Here is a 26,977-nt window from a genome sequence, read left to right on the forward strand (position 1 = left end):
TTAAAGTTTAATCAATAAACTTTAAGTAATTAATTATATTCATACAATCGAAAAAGTTTAAAAACTTTTAAATCCTCAATTCACCCCCCCCCTCTTGAGTATTTTGGATCAATAGACTCTTCCATTGGTATTAGAGCCTCGTGCTCTTGATTGCCTAACCGCAAAGAGACTGATCTATCTTTTTCTTATTTATCTTATTGTTTTATACTCCGCTGCCTATCATGTGATAAATGGATTCTAAATACCTCAAGTGTCCCGTCTTTGATGGGAAGAATTACGTGTTATGGAAAAACATGATGGCTCGCTATGTGAAAGGTCATGATAGGGAGTGCTGGAGGATTATCCAAAATAGACCGCACAAAATTCTAGTTACATCCGCTGAAGGCACTACCTATAAGAAGAAGGAAGACGACTATGTCGAGGCCGACTACAAGAGAGCCGGAAATAACTCTAAAGCAATAAGCCTATTGCAAAACGGCATGACCTCTACAGAGTTCGATCGGTTCTCTTCGTGTTCAACGGCCAAGGAGATATGGGATGGGATTCAACTAGCTTATGAAGGTACTTCCATTGTTAGGAAGCACCGTATAGATCTGCTAATGCAGAAATATGAGCTATTCATTATGAAGCCTAATGAGTCGTTGGATAGCATGTCTGCAAGGTTTTCAAGCATAATAAACGAACTGAAAAACCTAGGAAGGAAGTTCAGTACCGAGGACATTGCAAGGAAGGTTCTTAGGAGCCTAACTAAAAAGTGGCGTGCAAAAGTCGCAGCAATGGAGGATTCACGAGATCTTGAAAACCTATCCTACCAAGAGCTCATTGGAGCTCTCATGGCACATGAAATTACTCTTAATAAAGATGATGCTGAACCAAGCAGAAGTAAAAGTATGGCTTTGAAAAGCAAAGATGTTAACTCCGACATAGAAGATGAAACCGTCTTGTTTGCACGCCGTTTTAAAAATAGGATCTATCGAAACAAACAAGCAAAACCATCTTACAACAACAACAAGTCATCCAACAAGAAAGTAACAGAATCAAAGTCATCATTTGCAAACAGAGGTTGCTTCAAGTGTGGAGAATCTGATCACATGATCAAGGATTGTCCGACATGGGAGAAAATCAAGGGCAAGGCAAAACGTGAGAAGACAAAAGAAAGAATTCAAACAAGTAATGATGGCTTCGTCCTGGGGAGATCTTGACTCAGAAGATGACGAGGGATCTGAAGATGACCAAGTAGCCAACCTTTGTCTCAGCAGCGTTTGTCTTGAGTTAATCTCCGACTGTGATGATGAAAGCACCAACTCACATTCAAATTACTGCTTTCTTGGAGAATCGGATGAAGATGGCGAAGAAGAGGTAAGCTATCTGGAACTCAAAAAACACGTTAAGAAATTGTCTAAAAGTGCCCTAATTGAATTTTTTGAGCAATCCCTCGATAAATGTCACGAACAGGATTTAGAGTTAAAACATCCGAAGGAACAGAATCTTGATATTGCAGAGGAGAATCATACTCTAAAGGTCAAAGCTAAGAAGTTGAAATCTAAATTTATAGCTGATAAAGCTACAACATTAGATTCTGCTATGGCTGAAAAGAAGGAATTAGAGTCCAAGGTTATAGCTAATGAAGCTATAACTTCAGACCTAAAGCTTAACATTAAGCACCTTTAAGCCAAAGTTATAGCTAATGAAGCTATAACTTTAGAACTTAGAAAAGCCAAAGAACTTTTAGAGACTAAGGTCACATCTAATGAAGCAGTGATCTTAGACCAAAAGAAAGAGATAGATTCCCTCACAAAGCAATTAAAGGAATCTAAGACCGACATGATCAATGTTAAGAAACAATATTCAGACGTTGTATTCATTCTTAACAAAAGCTTCCAAGACTTTCTTGATAATTTTAAGAAGGATAATGATGTAGATCACACGAAATGTTCAGAAGAAATAAAAACCCTAAAAGACCTACTCTTACATGCTAGGAAAGTCCATGATAAGTGGGAAGGTAGCACAAAAGTCCTAAACTTCCTAACCGAATAATCTGACAGTAATATGAAGATCACAAATTCTTGTTTCAGACGGACACTTTTGGTCTTATTTGTCAGACGGATAAAATGTTGCCATTTTTTAAGAAAATGTAACCAATTAATTCACAAAATGTTATGACTAGAGGTGTCATTTTTTACCCTGAAAATGATGTGAACAATAATGGTAACATGTTATCAAAAAATAACAACATTTTATTGTAAAATGATGACATGTTACCCGTCTTATTTCAGACCAAAAGCAATGGTATTAAGAAAAATGGACTGTATGAAGATGGGGTTAGGACATGAGTGCTACAGCCGTAGAGATCACTCTAAATGCAAATCAACACCTTTGAATTTTGATTTTAGATAAAGGAAATATGCTGATCTTCCTGAATATCTGATTTGCAATTACTGTGGTCATACGGGTCACATCCAAGACAATTGTGTCAAAAAGGCACATGATATACGAAAAAATACCGACCATGCTAAAACTGTTGACACAAATGTCGAGGATGATGAATTTACCATAGATGAACTTAACGAAGAAAGGAATAATAACTTTTGTTAGTTCTACGACATGGTCTTCGACTATACCAAGAAACCTAGCACTTCGCAAACTCCTTGTCGACCTAAACCAAGCAAACCTATTCACAAGGAAAACAGTCATGGTAGACCTAGAGGAATTCCTATACCTAAAGAAAACTCTAGATCAAGAAAAATCCCTAAACCTATAATTCCTCCTAGACAAAATAACCCAAGGTTTAGAAAAACGACCATTAGACAAGTTTGGGTATGAAAGGATTTAGTATATAGAGTAACTAATCATAAGGGACTCAACTTAGCTTGGGTACCTAAAAACTGTATCTAATCCTTTCTGCAGGTAGTAGTGAAAGAAAACAATCAATGGTATCTTGACAGTGGATGCTCAAGACACATGACAGGAGATATAAATTTGTTTCTTTCACTCAAACCTTTCAACGGAGAAAAGGTGACGTTCAGAGACAATAAGAAGGGAAAAGTGATTGGCGTTGGCGAAGTTGGAATTACTAAGTCACACGCAATAAGTGATGTCTATCTAGTGGACGGTCTCAAGCATAACTTGCTTAGCATATCTCAACTATGCGACAAAGGTAATAAGGTTCTTTTTCATACTGATGGCTGTCGTATTATAATTGAAGGAACAAGCAATGTTATTCTTGAAGGCCATAGGAAAAGAAATGTGTATATGGTAGATTTAAATACTGTGCCTACTAACTCTTTTACGTGTATGAAAGTTACACTTGATGATCCTTGTTTATGGCACAAACGGTTCGGTCACATTAGCTCACTAACCTTGAACAAACTCAAGAAGTGGGACTTGGTTGAATGACTGCCTAAAATCAAATTTGACCAAGAAAAGATGTGTGACACGTGTGCTAAGTGTAAACAAGTAAGATCATCGTTCAAACCTAAAAGAGTAGTAAGCACAAATCAAGCTTTGGAACTGGTACACATGAATTTATGTGGTCATGTGAAGGTAAGGAGTAGAGGAGGATCCAGGTATGTCTTGTCCTCGTAGATGACTACTCAAGGTATGTATGGCCTATCTTTCTTCATTCAAAAGATGAAACGTTTGATGAATTTGATTGTCTTATGAAACGTGTTCAAAATAAATATAAGACTAATCTTGTATCTATTCGTACGGATCATGGCACTGAATTTAATAACCAAGCCTTTATAGAATATTGTAGAGTTAATGGTGTAGGACATAACTTTTCTGCACCAAGAACTCCTCAATAAAACGGCGTCGTTGAACGTATAAATAAAACACTGGAAGATATGGCTCGTACAATGCTTTTGTGTAGTGGTCTACCTCGTAACATTTGGGTTGAAGCCATTAGTACTTCTTGTTATATCCATAACCATGCTATGATTAGACCTATTCTTAAGAAAACCCCCTATGAACTCCTAAGAGGTCGCAAACCTAATATCTCTCATCTTCGTTGCTTTGGGAGTAAATATTTTGTTCACAATAATGGTAAAAATAGGTTAAGCAAATTCGACCCTAGAAGTGATGAGGCAATTTTCATAGGATACTCGGATCATAGCAAGGCTTACAAAGTCTTCAATAAAAGAACACTTTGTATTGAAGAAAGTGTTCACGTTATTTTTGATGAAGATAACGTGTTTGATAAGCCCTTACAGGATGAGGAAGAAGAATTGGACGAACCTGACTTTCGTCTTTCTAGAGACGATCCCCCAGAGATAGAATTGGAGGACAATGAAATTGAAGGAATAAGTGATGAACTTGATCACTCTTCAAAAGATAAAAAGGAGAAAACCAAAGTTATAGTTGATGATACTATAACATTGACTCAAAATAAGGTTCCCAATCTAATGTTATAGGTGATGTTACTATAACATTGAATCCAAATCAAGGTACAGAGTCCGAAGTTATAAACGGCTCTACTAGACCACCTGGATTGGATTTAGGGGGAATTTCCTCCAATTTTGAGCCAAATAAAGTTGGGTCAAGCTCAAATAATGATGAAGAGCCAAGTACTTCAACTAAATGGAAATACAAGAGCTCACATCCAATAAACAATATACTCGGAAATATTAAGAAGAGAGTTCAAACGAGACGATCCTTAAATAATTTATGCTCATTCTACTCATTCCTATCCATGATCGAACCAACAAATATCAACGAGGCTCTTGCAGAATGAGATCGGATTATAGCCATGCAAGAAGAACTTCAACAGTTCGAATGGAACAAAGTTTGGCACTTAGTTCCTAGACCTAAGGATCGATCTGTTATTAGAACAAGATGGGTATTTAGGAATAAACTAGATGATACCGGAATCATCGTTCGGAACAAAGCAAGATTGGTGGTCCAAGGTTATAATCAACAAGAAGGAATAGATTATGATGAGACTTTCGCACCTGTTGCTCGTCTTGAAGCTATTAGACTTCTGATAGCATTTGCAGCTCATAAAAGAATGAACCTCTTCTAAATGGATGTCAAGACAGCATTTCTAAATGGGTATTTACAGGAAGAAGTCTTCGTAGAACAACCTCCTGGATTTAAAGATAGCAAATTTGAAGACCATGTCTTTAAATTAGACAAAGCCCTATATGGATTAAAGCAAGCACCAAGAGCTTGGTATGATAGGTTATCAAAGTTTCTACTTGACAGTGGATTTAGTAGAGGATCTGTTGATAAAACTTTATTCCTAAAATCTGAGGGTTCTGACCTTTTGGTTGTTCAAATCTACGTTGATGATATCATCTTTGGATCGACCAACCGAAGTTTGTGCAAATATTTTTCTGAGTTGATGACTTCCGAGTTCGAGATGAGTATGATGGGAGAATTGAAATTATTCTTAGGTCTGCAAATTCAATAAACTGATGAAGGCATTAAAATCCATCAACAAAAATATATCAAGGAATTGATTCGGAAGTTTGGTATGGAAAATTCTCATGTTATGCCTACTCCAATGGTTGCAGACAAAAAATTAACCTTAGATGAAGACGGTAAACCTGTTGACGAAACTACTTACCGTGGGATGATAGGGTCATTACTGTATTCAACTGCAAGTCGACCAGATATCATGTTTAGCGTATGTGTTTGTGCGAGATATCAGTCATCTCCCAAAGAGTCGCATATGACAGCCGTGAAAAGGATCTTAAGATACTTAATTGGAACGGCTAAGCTATATTTATGGTATCCAATTGAGTGTAATTTCGACTTGGTTGGTTATTCTGATGCCGACTACGCGGGATGTTCTCTAGACAGAAAAAGTACGTCGGGTGTTGCCACGTTCGTTGGACCTTGCATTAATATGTGGGGCTCAAAGAAGCAGAATTCGGTTACCCTTTCAACTGTTGAAGCCGAGTATATGGCTGCAGGACTGGTATGTACTCAATTATTATAGCTTAAGCAAAAATTACGTGATTATGGTGTTAACGTAGGATACATTCCTATTTTATATGATAATACGAGTGCGATCATTATTTCTAAAAACCCCGCACAACATTCACGTACCAAACATATTGAAATAAGACACCATTTTATTCGAGACCATGTTGAGAAAAGGAATATAAAACTTGAATTTTGTAGTACTGAAAAACAATGGGCAGACATTTTGACAAAATCATTAGGTAGAGAACGATTTGAGACTTTACGGTTGGAAATTGGTTTAATCAGTGGTACCTAAGCTTCCATATGTGTTTAATTTCTTAATGACTGTGTCCGTATATTGCGTTGCATGAATAAATTCGTTTTTAGGAGTATATTTATCGTATATATTCTATTTGTATCTTAGAATTATATTAGCATACAAACTTTATCTTATTTCCTAAAATTAAGATACACCATATTTGTTTTATTTTCCAAATTGTATAAAAAAAAAAAAATCTTCCCTATATTGACATACAAAATCTCGTCCAACTATCATATTCCTATTCTTATATTACTTACCATATTCTGTACTACTTACCAAAATTAATTTACCACTTGCCTAAATCTACACCTAGACTAACCTAAGCCCTACACTATAATTACCTACCTTTGCCGTGTAACTCTCAACCACACAACCACTTGCCTTACTTTTTTTTCTCTTTTCTAAAAATCCCACAAAATCCTTTACCATCACCATCATCATCAAACTCAACCATCTCCATCATCATGAATTCAAGCCATGCAAAAACTCGGTCTACAACCCGAAATCAATACCACCGAAATTCAACTAATCAACCATCACCACAACCATCCAATATTCCTAATTCCTCTACTTTTCCTTCCCCACACCCACAACCGTCTCCTCCTCTATTTCACGGTCGGGATGATGCGGTGTCCGAGGGAAAAAGGCGCCGTCTTTTCAAGGGTAAGAACAAGGTTGTTGTAGAAGAAGGTAATGAGGTTGATGAACCCGAAGTTGTTATTAGGAATGGTGTTTCGAGGACCTTGCTTAGAGAAGTCTCGAAAAACGCGATGAGGGAAGGCTTGAACCGAGTTCGGTTAACAAAAGATGAAAGTACTCTTGTGTCTCGGGCCTTGCCATACTCAATCCATGGTGGAAGGTACTATCCTATGTCTTGGTTGACTACTATTCCGTCCCTTAAATTTTTTGTCAATTTTCTTGTTTTCAAGAATGGGGTCATATTAGTCAGTTTTCGGGTCCTATATATCCCGTGGAGGTTGTCCAATTTTTCGCTACTGTCAAAATTAGAAAGGGAATGTTGCATGCGACCGTCAATGGTGTTGATGTGACGGTCTCTGTTTCGGATTTTTGCTCTGCTTTTTCGGTTCCTCATGATGGAATCGATGTGAATCCGAGTCTTGAATGGTCTAATGTGGATAGTGAAAAATTGTTGGCTATTAGACAGTATTTTGAGGAGGTTGGGTCAGATGGTGGAAACATTCGTGTCCGTCCTCTTTCGACAAAAATCAAATTTCTCCTAAATTTTCTATGGGACACGATTGTGCCGAGAAGGGGAGTAAGAGATAAGGTATCGAGTTATGAGGCGATTATTGTTTACTCGTGGTTGGTGGGTAAGAAGGTTAGTTTGGCAAGTCTAGTGCTAAGCCGTATTGTTCAAACGAGTCTCTTGGTCACCAAAGAAAATTTTTGCACGACCATCGATATTCCATATGGGATGTGGGTATCTCGGTTGTTGAAAATCAAACAAATTGTGGGTCGGGACAGTTATGGGGTCAGTGCTAAGGATTGCATGTGTGATTGGCTAATTCGGTTAATGGGTCTCGGGTTTAATGGACCCGAATTGGTGCTTTTAAAAGATGTTGAGAAGGTTGCTAGTGATGCGGGCATGGGCGCTATAAGTGCTAAAATGGAGATTTTTATGAGTTCTTTAATGCAGAAATTTGAGGAGCAATCCACAACCTTAGCCACGGTTGTCACAGGTTGGGACCTCTCTGTCCTCGGATACGGGTTTGGATTGTGCTCGGGTATATGCTCGGATGGACGAGGTTGACTAAAGGTTGTCGGGTTTTGAGAGGGAGTTGAAGGCCATCCGTGGGGAAGTGTTCCCACATGGAGATCGTCTCTCCTTCCTTACTAGTCAAAGAGGTGCGTTAGTAATGCACGGGAAAGCTATGGTGGTCGATCAATCGCTCACGTTGGAGGCAACGAAGGCATTATCATTGAAGGTTCTTAATTTTGAGCAAAGTCTTCAAAGTCTCGCTACTCTTGTGAGGAGCTCATTTGACCACCTTGATGCTTTGGAGCATCGCACCCGTCCCGACTATGTGAACCTGTATAAGACCCGAAACATTTGACCTTGCCTCGCCCCTTACCATATTTAGCATTTGCCTTATTAGCTTTCTTTTATTTTCATTCTCTTAGTGGTGTATTTTGAAAACTCTCAATTCGGCCCATTTTGGCATATTACTTGTGGTTATGGCCCAAGTAATTCTCAAACATGTTCTCATTCGGCCCATTGGCATTAGACATGTTTTCTTTTTAGTTTGTATGTTACTTAAATTCCTAGATGCTTATGTTTATATGTGGTTTATTTGCTTTTTATATTGTTCTTATCTCTTGTCTTGTCTTATATTATTCTAGTCATTTCATGTATGTTCTAATCTTTTCGATGATGTCAAGAGGGGAAAAGAACATCTATGGTAAGCATCTACCTAAGCTTGCTCCTTGTCAAGACCAATTGTCTCTTAAAGTTACTTTAAGTTTCGATTTTATGATTAATCGTCTTGATCTTGCGTTGATCTTTATTATTAAGATGACGGTATTATATTGAGGGGGAACTTTACACTTAGTCACAATTATAGGAGACTTGCCATCATCAAAAAGGGGGAATTTGTTGAACCATATAGTATATATGTATATGTTTTGATGATGTCAAGGTGCTTTATATTTTATATACTCGTTGCGTGTAATCGTTTGTTTAAGTCTTTTAGATTATACTTATTCATTACAATCAATAAAGAAGAATTGTGATGGAAGTGTATCATAATCAAGCCTCAATTAAAGATCAAGATTATTCAAGAATCATTCAAGTATTATGAGAAGACGAAGTCCGTCTAAAGATTAATCAAGCTTGGATGATGAAGTAGCCTATGATCGAAGATCTCCTAAGAAGATTAGAATAGTATAGGTGATTATCTCGTAATGGTAATTAAAGAGTGAATTTCTTATACTGGTAAAGTTATAGCTTGGCAGCTATAACATTACTAGTAAAAGAGCTCAATGTTATGGCTCTTCTACTATCACATTGAGATGCTGAGTTTATATTACACGACTTAAAATGTTTCAAAATTGTTTTTGAAAAATGTTTTTTTTTTTATTTCAAGTGTTCTAGCAAAAGTATTTATTAAGTAAAGCCCGGTTTAGTATGGAGTTCGGTTTTATGATAAACGTATGGTTAGTAATCTTATTGGGTCAACTTATGAGTTGAACCATATTACTAATTAGGGTTTTAACATAGCATATTCTTAAAACCTAAAATCTAACCTAATATCAACCTAGGGTTTCCACGAATCACGAGGCATATGTGCCGTGCTATTTCGTGTGACCTAAGATATAACAGATTTTGTTGTAGAGATTTTATTCTCTAAGAATTATCTTTACATATCTTTTATATTTAAGTTGATATGGTTATTTATGATAAAGATATTCTTGTTATGGAAAATCTTATCATATCTTAAGATTTATGGAAAAGACAATAGAAGAATAATTTATATTCTATCTTTTGTAATATTCTTTATTATCTTTTAAGGCTTTAAGGAAAGAAATAATAGAAGATATGATTTGTTTACATATCCCTATTTCGGCTATTAGGGTTTCGAGCAAACCATAAGCCATGCTCCTTCCTTTCCTATAAATACCTTGCTTTTGCAACATTTGAAGTAGAGACCTTATGCATAAAATTGATTTTATTTTTACAAGCAAAACCGTGTGTTTCAAAAGCAAGAAAACCGCTTTGTTATTTTCGAAAAAAGTCGTGTGTTTATAAACTCGTATGTTCATTTGTTAGTTATCGTTATAAGATAATAGTGCTTATTAGATTTCTTACTTGTTCATTAACGTGATACTTTGCAAGAATCTTTAGTGCTTTCTTATCAGCGTAAGTTAGTCACTCGAGTATTTAACGGTACTCATTGAGTTACAGCTAGAGTTAGTTGTACGAGTTGGGTTAGTAAATTTGTAATCCGTAGAAAGGTACTAAATTTTTTAATCGAGAATAATGGATGTAGGTTTCGATTTGTGAAACTAAACCACTTCAAAAACTGTGTGTCTCCTTCTCTTTCGTTCGTTTGTTTACTTTGTTCTTACTTAATCATTAGTTAATTAGTTAAAGTTTAATCAATAAACTTTAAGTAATTAATTATATTCATACAATCGAAAAAGATTAAAAAGTTTTAAATCCTCAATCCACCCCCCCCCCCCCCTTTCTTGAGTATTTTGGATCAATAGACTCTTCATCATTCATCTCTGATTGTATTAGTGTTAGTGTCTAATTTGTGAAAATGAGTATAGAAAAACCATCTTATAATCTTAAAGTGGAAAACCCCTTAATGAAATTATTATAAACTCTATTTTCACTTGAGCAAAAAACATTCTCGTCTTCCTGTTTAAAGTTAAATAGGCACTAAAAGAAAAAGAAATTGATTGCATAAAATTGTCGTTCAAAAATAGAGCCTCGAGGAAATAATTTCTTTACAATTCTCCCTAAAGTAACATGAATGTGCCTCTCTCGACATTGAGGTTAACACATGATTTCTTGAAGATTTCGGCGCCGGCTGCAGCAGCAACAATCATAGAAAAGCAAGCGTTCAGCAAGTCGACAGAGTCGTTGTTGTTGTTGTTGTTGTTGTTGTTGTTGTTGTTATTCTTTATTCTTTGTTATTCTTTGTTGTTTATTGTTGTTGTTGTTGTTGTTGTTGTTGTTGTTGTTGTTGTTGTTGTTGTTGTTGTTGTTGTTGTTGTTGTTGTTGTTGTTGTTGTTGTTGTTGTTGTTGTTGTTGTTGTTGTTGTTGTTGTTGTTGTTGTTGTTGTTGTTGTTGTTGTTGTTGTTGTTGTTGTTGTTGTTGTTGTTGTTGTTGTTGTTGTTGTTGTTGTTGTTGTTGTTGTTGTTGTTGTTGTTGTTGTTGTTGTTGTTGTTGTTGTTGTTGTTGTTTTGAATCAACGGAGTTTGATGCAGTTTTGACTATTCAATCCATTTGTATCAGCATTTTGAACTCATTCTAAGCTTCTTTTGGCAAATTGGACCACGTCTCATGCAAATTTGTTAAAGGGGGGATAGTATGTTGGTGAATCAATATATTCCAAAATTTTATGTGAGCTATGTCAATCTATACTTATAAAGTACTCTCTTTATTTCATGCACTTGGCGCCATTTAAGTATCAAAAGAAAATGGAGGTAATTTATTTAGTCATTTTAAATGATAATGTAGACAATGGAAACACCGAAAAATAACACGCTTGCTTCCAATCAAACAAACAACAATAATAGAGAAAGCACATTATATCAAAAGTTAATGTAAGCAATTTGTGAAAAACAACAAACTAACAACCCGAACATACAACAATATAGTCCAATGACAATGCATACATACACTTAGAAAATTCCAGACTTACAAACTAATGCCTTAACGATGACCCGAACCGCATATAGCTTACTTTAGTGGAGCCAACGGAATTTTACTCCCTTCGTCCCCCATACTCTATCTCTCTCTCCTTGTTCATCCTCTTTCTCTCTCCCTTTTCTCTACAAGGTACTCGCGTCCTCAACCACCTCCTCCCTTTTCTACTCATACTACTCGCCTTCTACATGTGGGGTAATATCCGTATAAAACCCTTAAATTTTAGGACTATAACGTAGATTTAACATGTGATTATCGTCATAAAACAAAAATACAAGAGAAACGATAAAGATTAAGAATCAACCTCGGGTCCTTGTGCAATTCGGCTAAATGAACAGAAATCAATGTAGATTTCCTCCTAATCGTTGCACCCAAGATCGTCTGAGACTATGCCCTTGTGCTAGAATGTATTCTCTAATTGCCTTGCAATATTGAGAGAATTGTTGTGAGTTTTGCTAGATGTGAGATCTAGGTTTTTCAGAGAAAAATGCTCTCAAAAACCCTAGTTTTTTTGCAAATGAAAAATGGTTAGGTTACAAAAGAGAGAGAGCCTCTCTTTTATTTGCTCGGCCAAACCGTGGGTTTTAGGGGGAAGTGGGCTTTCCACTTTATCCTTATTTTTAACTCGTGGTCCGACTCGAAATTGCTAAAATGTATATGACGGGATTTTATTATAAATCGTCATCGATTATCGGTTATTAAAATATCAACCAGTGACATGACTCAGTCGATATATTAATACTTGTCCGACAAAGACAATATTGTATAATTAATTCAATATACATCAATTAAATATAATCGTTTATATTCAATTTACGAATTAACCGCTTAATTCGCCTTAGCCATTATTATTTAATCCGTATTAAATAAAATATCTCAACATCACGTTTGACTAATTACTAGTCAATAACTCCGACTAACTGCTTAGTCATATTAGGCATCAACATGACTATATTTTCATACCGTCACATCTCTCAAACGAATCCTATAGGTGTGACTTTTAGGGACCAGTTGATCACCGCCATCTGTATGACAATAACGTCAAACTTATCTAGCAAGCCAACCGTTATTGATAAACGTGGACCAACTGATAATAATACAAAAGTTTGCCCTTTGATCCTTTTAGAGATTTATATGTCCTTGCACTAACTGTAGAGGACACCAGCCCCAACAAGCTCCCACTTGTCCGTACAAGTGTACGTGCAATGACGTTATCCGCACTAACTGGAGGACACCACCTCCAACAAACTCCCACTTGTCCGTACAAGTGTATGTGCGATAACCGATTCTCATATTCATTTAAAATTTCTCCCACTCAATGTAAAACAATTTGCAGATCCGGATCCGCAAAGGTCGTATTTTACAATCGATCTGTATCAAGAGTGGTTTCCCCGACTAGAGAGTAACTTAACTGATAAAACGAATTCGTATTCGAGCATGGCCATGCATTTCGATTCTGACTCCTCGAGTGGCCCCGAGAAATATCGAGTACCTGATAAAGGCTGAATATTTCCTTCAACTCGACTCCTTCCGATCTAAGCACAACATGAAATGACCCAGAAAAAATCTACTTGGCCCCCTGTTACGGATGACCGTGAGAAAGAAACCAAAGTCACCCAAAATCTGCCTTAGTCTCAAGAGACAGTCGATAGTCAAAAGAATCGACTCTTAGGATCACCATGGAGGTCCTATCCACGACCTGGCACCGAATGTTATAAAACATTTAGGACTCCACGTCGATGTCACAATTGTGTCCTACGAGATATCCGTATAAATCGCCTCTGTGATTGGTCAGTCAACCTTTTGACTTATGGCTCGTTGAACCCACCATCAACCAACGTCACAAAATAATTGCCAGAGTTATCAGCTCACGTGGGCAACTAAGGACCTAAACTATAATGTTTGTTCAGTTCACTTTGTGGTGTTCAAAATTGTCGTACAAATCCACATGAAAAACAAAATATATAAATATCAAAACGATGATGTCGTATAGAGTACAAAAGAGAATGAATCTAATCCATAAAAGAGTACTACAACTCAGGAACACGTTTAATCCCCATGGAATTAACATGCCCTTCATGCTTATCTTGTCGTAATGGTTTAGTGAGAGGATCTGCTATATTATCATCTGTAGCAATCTTTTCTATCACTACTTCCTTTTGCTCCACGTAATCTCGGATTAGATGAGCTTTCCGTTGTACATGTCTAGATTTGTTGCTAGACTTAGGCTCCTTAGCTTGGAAGATGGCACCTCTATTGTCGCAATAGATGGTGATCGGGTCATTCGAACTAGGCACTACGGATAGTCCTTGTAAGAATTGACGCATCCATATCGCTTCCTTTGCAGCTTCAGACGCGGCATAGTACTCGGACTCGATCGTAGAATCTTTGTAACACTTTGTTTGGAACTCTTCCGGTGATCGCAAAGACACCATTAAGAGTAAAAACGAATCCAGCCCGATATTTTGAGTCATCTCGATCCGTTTGGAAGCTAGCATCTGCAGAAAGGTTGCGCATAGCTTTTGTTCGCCTCCATAAGTCAATGCCCAAGCTTTAGTCCTCCGTAGGTACTTAAGAATGTTCTTGACAGCCATCCAATGTGATTCACCTGGATCTTTGTTGGAATCGACTTGTCATACTCAATGCATATGCCACGTCCGGACGTGTGCATATCATGGCATACATGATTGATCCTATAGCCGAGGCATAAGGAATCCGTGTCATGCGCTCTTTCTCTTCCGGTGTCTCGGTGCCTCGAGACTTGCTCAAATGCACCCCGGAGCCATAGGAAGAAACCCCTTTTGGAGTTAGTCATCTTTGAATCTCTCTAGTATCTTGTCTATGTAAGACTCTGATCGAGAGATAACATCCGACGTGATCTATCTCGATAGATACGGATGCCCAAAATTCTTTGTGCCTCACCCAGATCTTTCATCTGGAAATGGTTCTTCAACCATAATTTTACCGAAGTTAAGAGAGGTATGTCATTCCCAATCAGGAGTATGTCATCGACATACAATATTAGGAAGACAATCTTGCTCCCACTTGACTTGATATATAGACATGGTTCCTCGACCAATCGAGTAAATCCATTTTCTTTTATCACTTGGTCGAAACGATGATTCCAACTCTTAGAAGCTTGCTTAAGTCCATAGATGGAACGCTTAAGCTTGCACACTTTCTTAGGATGTTCTGGATCGATGAAACCTTCGGGTTGTACCATGTACAACTCTTCCTCCAAATAACCGTTTAAGAAGGCGGTTTTCACATCCATCTGCCAAATTTCATAGTCATGAAAAGCGGCAATCGCTAAGATAATCCGAATGGAACGCAACATGACTACGGGTGCAAAAATTTCATCGTAGTGCAAACCTGGCACTTGGGTGAAACCTTTAGCAACTAGTCGTGCTTTATAGATATCTTGTTGACCTTCCAGAATGTGCTTTATCTTTTAAAGCCATTTGCATTGAAGGGGACGAACCTTAGCAGGTAAGTCAACAAGATCCCATACGTTGTTCTCATACATGGAGTCCATCTCGGATTACATGGCCTCAACCCATAGCTTTGAGTCAAAACTAGTCATGGCACCTTTATAGGTTGCGGGTTCACTACTCGTTAAGAGTAGAATGTCATCTATGTCATGTTCCTCGACCATACCAATGTATCTGTCCGGAGGAATAGAGACTCTTCCCGACCTCCTAGGTTCCTCTGGAATATTCACCGCAGCCGGGATTGAAGGAATTTGTTCCTCCAATGGTTGCTCGGTATTTGTTTGGAACCTCCGACACTCGAAGGTTCTATCACTCTTTGCATTCTCGAGAAATTCCTTCTCTAAGAATGTCGCACTAGCCGCAACAAATACACGTTGTTCGGTTGGCGAATAAAAGTAATGACCAAGTGTTCCTTTAGGATAACCTATAAAGTATGTCTTGACCGATCGCGGGCCGAGCTTATCCTCGTGTCTCCACTTGACATAAGCCTCGCAGCCCCAAACCCGTATAAAGGACAAGTTGGGGACCGTTCCCTTCCATAGTTCATATGGAGTCTTGTCAACTTGACTTTAGACGGACTTCGGTTAAGTATTAGAGCGGTGAGAAGAGCATAACCCCATAATGAGTCGGGCAACACGGTGTGACTCATCATGGATCGAACCATATCAAGTAGTGTTCGATTTCTCCGTTCGGACACACCATTCAACCGAGGTGTTCGGTGGAGTTAATCGCAAGGCAATCCCACAGTCTTTGAGGTGTTGATCAAACTCGTGAGAAAGATACTCGCCACCACGGTCCGAGCGCAGTGTTTTAATCTTTCTACCCAAAAGAGGTTCTGCACCCGATTCTCGGTATTCCTTGAATTTCTCAAAGGATTCACTTTTGTGCTTCATTAAGTAGACATAGCCATATCTACTTAAATCATCCGTAAAAGTGATGAAATACCTATAGCCTTCTCGTGCGGTGATTGACATAGGTCCATACACATCCGTATGTATGAGACCTAATAGGTCAGCAGCGTGCATTCCAACACCTTTGAAGGAAATCCGAGTCATCTTGCCAATGAGACATGATTCACACGTGCCAAATGATTGAAAATCAAAGGCCGAGATAGCTCCATTCTTTATGAGCTGTTTTACGCGTTTCTCATTAATGTGTCTCATACGGCAGTGCCATAGGTATGTTTGATCTTTGTCACCAACCTTTAACTTCTTATTCATTACGTGTAATATTTCGGTGGTCTGATCTAAAACATAAATTCCGTTCATGGAGACTGCCTTGCCATAAATCATATCGTGTAATGAGAAAATGCAAGAATTATTCTCTATTACAAATGAAAAACCAAGTTTGTCAAGTGCAGAAACTGAAATAATGTTTTTAGAAAGACTGGGTACATAATAGCAGTTATATAAAAATAACTCAAATCCGCTAGGAAGTTGGATCACGTATGTTCCCTCGAGACGGCGACCACTCGTGCTCCATTCCCGACACGCAGTCCACCTCACCCTTTACGAGGGGTTCGATGTTTGAGCCCCGCACATGATTACACATATGAGAACCACAACCGAGTATCTAGTACCCAAGTTCCGTAACTTGCGTGGTTAATCTCAATCATATGAATAAAAGTAGAAGAGGAAGAAGACATACCAACGGGTTTAACGCGACCTGCTTTTATGTCCTCATGGTAAACAGGACATGTACGCCTCCAATGCCCATCTTGTGGCGTGATGGCATTCCATGTTTTTCGGTCTTGCTCTTTGTCGCGCCTGATGAGTTGCTTGCCTCACCAGGCCCACTCTTACCTGATCCCGACTTCTTAAACTTCGGTTTACCTACCGCTAGGTCTGCCTGAGCTTTGCCCTTACCCTTGCCCTTGTTTGACACAACGAGAACATCCTGTTTCAAGCTCCCACTGAACTTCATATCCTTCTCGGTCTGTACGAGTAGGGAGTGTAGTTCATGAGAACTTTTCTTCAAATCATTCATATAGTAATTCGCTCTAAAGAGCGCAAAACCATCGTGGAGTGAATGAAGCATGCGGTCAATCACGATGTTCTCGCTGATTTTACAATCAAGCGCCTCCAGTTTCTCGACATTCTCAATCATGCTGAGAATGTGTGGGCTAACCGGTTGGCCCTTCTGGAGTCTCGCATCAAAGAAGCGAGTGGTATGCTCATAGGTCACGATTCTCGGTGCTTTCGAGAATTCCTTGGTGAGCGTGGTTAAAATCTTGTTTGCACCTTGGGCTATGAAGCGTTTCTGCAAATTGGATTCCATTGCAAAAATGAGTACGTTTTTAATCGCACCCGCTTCCATGACGAAATCGTTATACTTGGCGATCTCGTTAGCTCCAGCCGTGGGACCTGGGTTTGACGGGATGGGCTCTGTCAGAAATTTGAGCTTCCCGTCAGCTGCGGCAGCATTCCGTAATGCCGCCTCCCAGTCCGCGAAGTTTGATCCATCATTCTTCAGCCGAGTTGACTGATTCATCTGATTCATGAAGATCCGAAGCCAGGACTCACGGTCCAATGTGGCACTTGGCATTGGGTCGTCAGCACGGCCAACCATTTTGTTATTAGCAGTTTAAGTGATCGTGATCTACACTGAAAAAGAAAGGAAAAACAAAAACGAAATAAGCAACTCATCGAGGTGATTTAAGTCTATTTAAAATTCATTTTAACGTGTAGACTCATTGCACTTGCATAATTGATCTCCCTCAAGAATAATACAAGTGATCCCAAGACTCAATTTCCGTAAATTGATAAGCCAACTGTTTAGCTAGTTCTACCGTTAGAACTCTTGGTCGATAGATTTCCGTAAATCCTATCTATAGTCCACCATAATCACAGGATCGTACGAGTGACCATAGTGTTGAGATAAAATAGGTCAATCAGTTCCAACTTACCCGACGTAGAAGGGGTCATATTATGCCTACCGACGAAGAAGGGATTCATTGGAGTTTGACCTATAAAGATTGTTCTCAATTTTTGTTTATACGAGGAAGATCCCATCAACTTAGTTTTAATTCATTTTAAGTGAACGAAAAACTAGCATTACGTGAATGAATTAACTTAGGTGATGGCTTAAATAAAAACATGTGATATCTGTATATCAAAGAAAACTAACACGTGACCTCTATATGAGTCAGTTTTCATGCAATTATTAGGTGGTTTGGTTTTAGACGGAATATGATGCAATCTATCGTTACGATAAAATAAATAAAAGAATGCAAAACGTAAATAAAAATTCCTAGTGTGGCCTATCCTAGTAAAAAGAACATAATACAACTTTGGAATCCACCGTTGGACCCGAGAAGCTTGTCTTGATGTTCCATCTTTTTCCAAGCAGCGGGAGTGAGCATCCGGTCTCCATCTTTGGTCTTCTCAAAATTACAATTAAAATTTACAAAATATAAACCTATTTACATTCTAAATAAAAACTGTAATTACAAGGAAGAAAAACCAAAACGGAGATACAAGATCTTAAAATACAACCAAGACCGTGTTCCATCATTACGGTAACACGTTCTACTAAGGCCACACTAAGTTACAACAGTTTGTAAAAATTAAATACGTAATAAAACATTCAAGGCATTCAAAATAACGATAAATAAAATGCATCAACTAAAATAAAATTTATTCGTGACATAATTCCGTAATTATGTTAAATTTATCCAAACCACCTTTTAACAATTAAAATTATGTGACAAAACGGCTTCTATCAACTTAATTTTAATTCATGATAATCCGTTACTTTAAATTGCTTTAAAATAACTAAATGGTACGTGAGTGAACCATTTCACTATCAAGCGAGTGCACAAAATCCGTATTATGCACATTTTGGCCGAAAAAAAATAAAACACAATTTTTTTTTCTTCAAGTCTGGACTGTGAACAGTAAAAAAATTTTTTTTTTTTTATTATTGTTGCTGATTGCCGAGAGCTCAAAAGAGCAAAAAAAAAATTTTTAGCGGCTCAAAAACATGAGCAACAACAAACCAAAACAATATCGATTTGATAAAAACCAATTGCAATTTCACCTAATCCGTATAGAAATGAATTTACAATTGATGATACTTTAACATATTGCTATGATTATCGTTTAAAATAACAATATGCAAAGAATGATTGAAAACAAAACATCGTCTGATCAGACGGTAAATGTTTGTCATGGTTTTCAAGAAACAAAACAACAACAACAACCACAACCGTGTAAACTAGGCACGGTTTCCAATGCAAAAATATAGAAAAACAGCCGTGACCCCAAAAAAAAAATTTCTGCCGAGACAAAAAAAACCGGCCGCACGGTTTTCTATGCAAAAACGAAATCGTTTCAAAATTGTTTAATGAATATCACAATGAAAAATTTACGTGGCCTCGCTCTGATACCACTTGTGGGGTAATATCCGTATAAAACCCTTAAATTTTAGGACTATAACGTAGATTTAACATGTGATTATCGTCATAAAACAAAAATACAAGAGAAACGATAAAGATTAAGAATCAACCTCGGGTCCTTGTGCAATTCGGCTAAATGAACAGAAATCAATGTAGATTTCCTCCTAATCATTGCACCCAAGATCGTCTGAGACTATGCCCTTGTGCTAGAATGTATTCTCTAATTGCCTTGCAATATTGAGAGAATTGTTGTGAGTTTTGCTAGATGTGAGATCTAGGTTTTTCAGACAAAAATGCTCTCAAAAACCCTAGTTTTTTTGCAAATGAAAAATGCTTAGGTTACAAAAGAGAGAGAGCCTCTCTTTTGTTTGCCAAAACCAAACCGTGGGTTTTAGGGGGAAGTGGGCTTTCCACTTTCTCCTTATTTTTAACTCGTGGTCCGACCCGAAATTGCTAAAATGTATATGACGGGATTTTATTATAAATCGTCATCGGTTATCGGTTATTAAAATATCAACCAGTGACATGACTCAGTCGATATATTAATACTTGTCCGACAAAGAAAATATTGTATAATTAATTCAATATACATCAATTAAATATAATCGTTTATATTCAATTTACGAATTAACCGCTTAATTCGCCTTAGCCATTATTATTTAATCCGTATTAAATAAAATATTTCAACATCACGTTTGACTAATTACTAGTCAATAAATCCGACTAACTGCTTAGTCATATTAGGCATCAACATGACTGTATTTTCATACTGTCACATCTCTCAAACGAATCCTATAGGTGTGACTTTTAGGGACCAGTTGATCACCGCCATCTGTATGACAATAACGTCAAACTTATCTAGCAAGCCAACCGTTATTGATAAACGTGGACCAACTGATAATAATACAAAAGTATGCCCTTTGATCCTTTTAGAGATTTATATGTCCTTGCACTAACTGTAGAGGACACCAGCCCCAACACTACCCGTACCCTTTATATTCCTCCTTCTCCTCTTTCCTCACCAGCATCTCCCTCGCCCTCTTCCTCTCCCATGTCCTTTTATTTCTCTCTACTTTTTTTTTCTTCAACGTTGTCGCATCCTAAATCACCTCCCTCTTTCATTCTCGTGATCCTCCTCCTTAACTTTTTCCTTCCTCCTTCCCTATACTTTACATGTCCCCATCCTCCTCTTATACATCCTCCAGTTCTCCAACTCCTCCACTTGCTTTTCTATTATGCCTCGTCCCATTTTTTCTCATACTACTCCTCCAAATCTTACCCTTGCTCTTCCCCCTCCCCCTCCTTCCATTTTCCTCTCTCTATTTCCTCTGCTTTCCCCTTACCCTTTCTTAACCTTCATCCCTTTCCTCTTCTTCTTACCTTATACATTTCATGTCCCCCATCCTCCTCTTATATATCCTCCATTTCCCCTCCTCCTCCGTTTGCTTTCATATTACTACTCCTCCCATTTTTTGGGCGTAGCACTCCTCCCCCATCTTCCCATTTCTCCTCCCCCTCGCTCCCTTCCTCTTTTCCTTTACTCTTCTCGTTCACATCTTACAGTTTTCTTCTACTTCCTTTTTCTCCTCTCCATTCCTTCCTCTTTCTCTTTCCTCTTATGACTCTCATCTTTTCATTTTTCCCTCCTTTATCCTCCATCGCACATCCCCTCTCTCCCCTCTTTCTCTTTCTCAACTCCTATGTCTTTCCCTTTGGCAACATTTTGTGTATTCAAACATCACGACACGTCTACTAAATTAAAGTGTCTAAATATTAGACGAAAGAAAAATCATTTTATAATTCAATTCTATAACGTTATCTAAGGAGAAAAAAAACTATCTTACGATCTTCAAATGAAAAGAACCCTTAGTCAACTTATTATAGCCTCTATTTTCACTCGAACAAGAAACATTCTCGTCTTCTTGTTTTAATTAAAGATAAATAGAATGAAAGGAAAAGAAATTGATAGCATGGAATTGTCGTTCGAAAATAAAGACTCGAGGGAACAATTGCTTTACAATTCCACCTCAAATAATATGAATGTGTCTTGCTCGACATTGAGGTTAACATAGTTTATGTATTGTAGTAAAGATGCATAGTGGACATAAGAGAGTAATAAATTTTGACAGTTCTCTTGTTAACCAACTAGTGTAGATCCCGCGCAAATGCGCGGTAAATATAGGCCTTTTAATTTTTAGTTTATTAGTTATAGATTTTAGATTTATATCTCACAAATTTTTATAATAAATAACTAATATTAAAATTAATCAAAAGAATTGAATAATTCCATGAATTGTGTTTTTTTATAAAAATATTTTAACTACATCAAATTATTTTTAAAAAATTCTTTTTTCATCACGAAGTTAATAATAGGAGATACAGTTTTTATGTATAGATTATTTTAAATGGAAAATTAGTTTAATAAATGAAAATCTAATTTGTTTCTATACATAAGTTTGTACACTTTGGAGGGAAAACTTTACAAAAGTTGAATTATCTTAGTATATAGAAGGATCTATATAGTTTTTAAATTTGCACCTCATTAATATTTATCAGTTCACTCAATTGTATTTTGATATGAAACAAAAAAAATGAAATGGAAAACTAATAAAAAAAATTATTTAAGTTGTTAATTTTTGTTAGTAAATGTTTTTTGTCACGAAACTAATAATAAGCATGTGTCAAGTTATCCTCTACAGTAATAATTATTGCATTACATACTACATAGTTTAATATCAATTTTATTTTATTTTAATGAAAAAGAATTTATTTATTAGAATATATTCATTGAAAAGATAATAATGTAATGAAAAAAATTTATTCTCCTAGTAGTAGGGGGATATGGCTATTATTTTTTAAAAAGTATATTTCATTTCTTCAACACTATTTACGCTTTTGATATATTCAGTGCCTCGAAATCTAGTTCACTATTTACCCTTCTTTCTTTTACCTTTTTGGTCCTCCTGCTCTTCTCCTTCTTCTCTAATGCACTTTCATAGTCCTTGAATTACTCCATTATCACCAATATTAAAGAAGTGAACTACGTCCTTCAAACTTGAAAGAATAATTGGATATCCCTTTATTCGCATCTTAAATTGTCCTTTTATGTTTTCTATCAAGTATTATATTAGCAATAATTATCTTTTATTTCGTAGTAACTATCTTTATAATATTGGTGATCATTTTTATAACTGATAGATTTTATTAATAACGCAATTATTATATATATATAAAGGATTACTTATAAGCAGTGGCGGATTTAGGGGAGTTAGTACGGGCATACCGCGCTCATCCCCGCTTGCTAATGAAAAGTTCGAAAGTTATAGTTAAAATTTCATTATTTATTCCAGGTGTACATTAGGTCATTGCTTGTTCGACCCCACTAAGATTTTTCGACTATAAATCCTGCCATCCTGGTTCCACCACTACCCAGCGGAAATTCATCAAAGACAAATACTGCCCTTGGAACTCAAATACAGCAATTTATAGTAAAAGTATGCAAATAAAGTTAGAACATTCTATTGTAGTACTAATGATCGTTGAACTTAATCGCAAAGGCTTTATGCTTAAAGTCAAAAGCAAAATCTTTAAAATCCTTTGGCCTTAATACCGCTTCTACACTCACATAATTAACTACTTTTACATGCCAATAAGCATTCATGGTGCCTCTGTTCACCGTCTTTAGGCTTTAGCTTACTAAAGATTTGCACAGTGACCATTCAGTACCATTTGTTCACTTCATATGCGACGAAAATATACAAGAAATATCATATATCGTACAAGAGCACATCGACTGAATGTGCACAATTATAAAGAACCTTGCAACTTTGTAGCTGTAATTGGAACCTTGAAACTTTGAACCACAGACGAGTCTGAAATCGCAATAGAAAGAAATAAAAAATCAGTACATAATTAGCAAGGATGAAAGATCCAGTCATCAATTCCATTTCCCCTTATGCATTACTTGTACATTTTTACACTTGTACTCATGAATTTCCTGCCCAAATACGGGAGTGAAAAAGTACAACTCATCAGATAATAAGTACCCACTACTAAGCAGTTCATTACAATTTACAAATCCCTCATCCATTTAAGAACAGCCTCTTCACTTCACTTAAATCAACATTCTTGCTCCAACACTAATTACTTCTTCAATTACCTACCGATTGAGCAGGCTTAAAATAAACGGAATTACGAACCGCGAAAGTAGGTAATACGAGCCGTGCATATCTCCTACCCAACGGCTCTTTCTCTCAACATGGAAAACATATTTCCTTGCCTTAGTTGGATAATTTTATAGCTGTTGTAAATAATATTGTTTCCGTATATATGCATCATCCCATAGTATATATAGCCTGTGCATACTTTGTATTGAACAACTTACATGAATAAGATACATAATATACTTTCTCCAATTCACAATATGGTATCGAGCTAGGGTTTTATTTTCCCTCAAAATCTGCCGTCTTTCTCTTTGCAAATCTCGTTTTTTTTTTCTCTCCTCTATCTCACCATGACTAATTCTGATACAAACAAACTCGATTCAACCAAAACTTCGTCTTACTCGGTTGTTCATGTTGAGCAAACGGGTACAACTATTACTCCGATTGCCTTCAATGGCAGCAACTATGACGAGTGGTCTCGCTCGTTTCAACTCGCCTTAATGGCGAAAGGTAAACTTGGCTATATTGATGGATCTATTTCCAAACCTTCTGATACATCTCCCAACTTTGAAAACTGGAAAGCGACCAATGCTTTGGTCACGATGTGGATATTCAACACTCTCGAACCCAGTTTACGCAGGCAAACCTCTCTTCGACCCGAGGCCAAACAGGTCTGGGACGATATCAAAAAACGGTTTTGTCAGGTTAATGAAGCCCGCATATACCAACTGCAGGCCGAACTCCTTGCGTGTCGTCAAGGCCCTACTGAAACTTTGATGGCTTACTATGGACGGATGACCACTATTTGGGACGCCATTCAAGAATACGACTCGATTCCTCTCTGCTCTTGCAACCCCTGCGCGTGCGACTGGTTGACCATCATTCGTACCAGACAGGAGAAACGGCGAGTCCGCGACTTTCTCATGGGACTTGATGAACGATTTTCCAACACTCGCTCACAAATTATCGGTATTACTCCTCTTCCCAATTTAGATGTTATTTATAATCGACTTTTACAAGATGAAGGGGTACGTAATTTATCGTCTCATAAAACTGATTCTACACCCGAACCAATGGCCTTTGCCACTCGCATCAGTGGTACACCACGACAGTCAGGAGGGGGACGTGACTCTCGCACCTCTGAAACCTCCAAATATTATTGCCCTGCTTGTCAAAAGTCGGGTCACAGCTTAAAGTTTTGCTTTAAAGTAACGGGAAATTTCCCGGAATGGTGGGGAGACCGTCCTCGTGACAGAATTTATCTCCCCCAAATGAGACGGACTGGAGCAAAGCAATTCTTGTTCCAGATGTCCGTGGTCGTGCTCAATTCGAACGCAACAAGAAATCAGGTACGGCCTCTATTCCAAAGGCTCACATGACCTCTGCTGCTCATACCCAAAACGGCTCTGCTGCTCATACCCAAAACGGCTCTGCTGCCTCGTCCTCTCGTCCTCCTTTATCTGCTTTTGACAGGTTAGACTTAAACAATTTAAGTCCTCAACAATTGGAAGAGCTAGCCACTATGTGGCAGGCCCGACAGTCCGCCAATACTACGGATCGTCTAAATGGTAATTCTCCCTCCTTCTCTTGGATTATCGACACGGGTGCTTCTCACCACATGTCGGGTTGTTTATCTCATTTTTCGAACCTTCATAATATTACCCCATTATCTGTTGGTCTTCCGAACGGAGACCTTACTCTTGCCACACAAAGTGGCGACATATTTTTATCATCTCGTCTGGTCTTGCGTAATGTTTTGTATGCCGAAAATCTACAATGTAATTTAATCTCTGTTTCTAGCTTACTAATTGACACCTCTCTGATTATTCAATTTTCTCAAAAATTTTGCCTTATTCAGGACCGTATCTCGAGGACGGTGATTGGAGCGGGTGAACAAAGCGAGGGGCTCTATTTTTTGAAAGGTGTACGCAAGGATGAGGCTCACGCCCTTACTATAAGCACACATGATCCCGTTGAATTATGGCATAGAAGGTTGGGGCATCCATCCACTTCTGTTTCTCGTTTTATCCCGTCTTTAAATTCTAGTCATAAAACTTCTTTTCATAGCAAACATTGCGAGATTTGTCTTCGCGCTAAACAAACTAGAATACCTTTTTCTTTAAGTTTAAACATTGCAGACGGTATTTTTGACATGATTCACTGTGATTTATGGGGTCCTTACTCCGAAAACGCATCTTGTGGTTCTCAGTTTTTCTTAACTCTTGTCGATGATTTTTCCCGTTCTACGTGGGTTTATTTACTTCGACGAAAGAGTGAAACTAGACAAACGTTTTTGAACTTCTTCGCCATGATTGAACGACAATTTCATAAACAAATTAAAATTATACGAAGTGATAATGGCAAAGAGTTCACCTCTCTTATCGATTTTTTTAATAAAAATGGGATTTTATTTCAAACTTCAAATGTCGATACTCCTCAACAAAATGGGAGAGTTGAACGCAAACACCGTCATATTTTAAACGTCGCCCGAGCCCTTTTATTTCAAGCCTCTTTACCTATCTCTTCTTTTTGGGGGGAAAGTGTTCTCGCTGCCGTTCACCTTATCAACCGAACCCCAAACACCATTCACAATGGCAAAACACCGTATGAGCTCTTATTTAATAAAACGCCCCAAATGGATCATATCCGTATTTTTGGTTGTCTTTGCTATGCTAAAAATATCAATCGCTCACGCGACAAATTTGCTTCTCGAAGTCGAAAATGTATTTTCTTGGGCTATCCGTTTGGTAAGAAGGGGTGGCGGGTTTATGACCTAGACACAGGGACACATTTCTCTTCTCGTGACGTCGTCTTTGTCGAACACGAATTTCCCTATCAAGCTCTCAACATACACGACACTACCCCTAATCAAACCCCCTTTGATGATTCTCTAACTCCCATCGATGAGGTTTTAATCACAACCTCTCCTTCACCATCATCCCCCTCAATTAATAAGGATACACCCACCGACGATAACCCACCTGCCGACTCCACCCAGACCGTGACAACAACCACCACGGCCCCCCATACAGCCACGACATCTCCCACCCCTACTCCCTCCACCACGGCTCCTAATTCAGCCGAGACAGCTCCCAACACATCTCCCTCCACCACGGTTTCTGCTACAGCCGAGACACCCATCCACAACCCACTCTCATCCACCCCGGCCATGGGCAAAGGGCACCGCACAAAAATACCGAACTCTCTCCTTAAAGGCTTCGTACAACCACCAAGGCGCCCCTCGACTCACCTTATCAACGCTCTCACACCGTCTTCAGGTATAAAATACCCCATCTCCCACT

The 26,977-nt window shown here is 37.9% G+C and overlaps 1 protein-coding gene across 1 annotated transcript; it reads left to right on the top strand.

Annotated features, from left to right (window-relative positions):
- Positions 1-24,025: 24,025 nt before the first annotated feature.
- Positions 24,026-25,054, top strand: LOC141618101 (uncharacterized). Its single transcript, XM_074435214.1, has one exon. The coding sequence runs from the start codon at positions 24,026-24,028 to the stop codon at positions 25,052-25,054; it is 1,029 nt and encodes a 342-aa protein (XP_074291315.1).
- The last annotated feature ends 1,923 nt before the right edge of the window (positions 25,055-26,977 follow it).

Source organism: Silene latifolia, chromosome X, assembly GCF_048544455.1.
Source record: "Silene latifolia isolate original U9 population chromosome X, ASM4854445v1, whole genome shotgun sequence".
In the NCBI taxonomy this organism is placed as follows: domain Eukaryota; kingdom Viridiplantae; phylum Streptophyta; class Magnoliopsida; order Caryophyllales; family Caryophyllaceae; genus Silene; species Silene latifolia.

What these genes read in the sequence shown, in the direction of transcription:
- LOC141618101 (XM_074435214.1), top strand. Translation starts at nt 24,026, where the DNA reads ATGACTAATTCTGATACAAACAAACTCGATTCAACCAAAACTTCGTCT.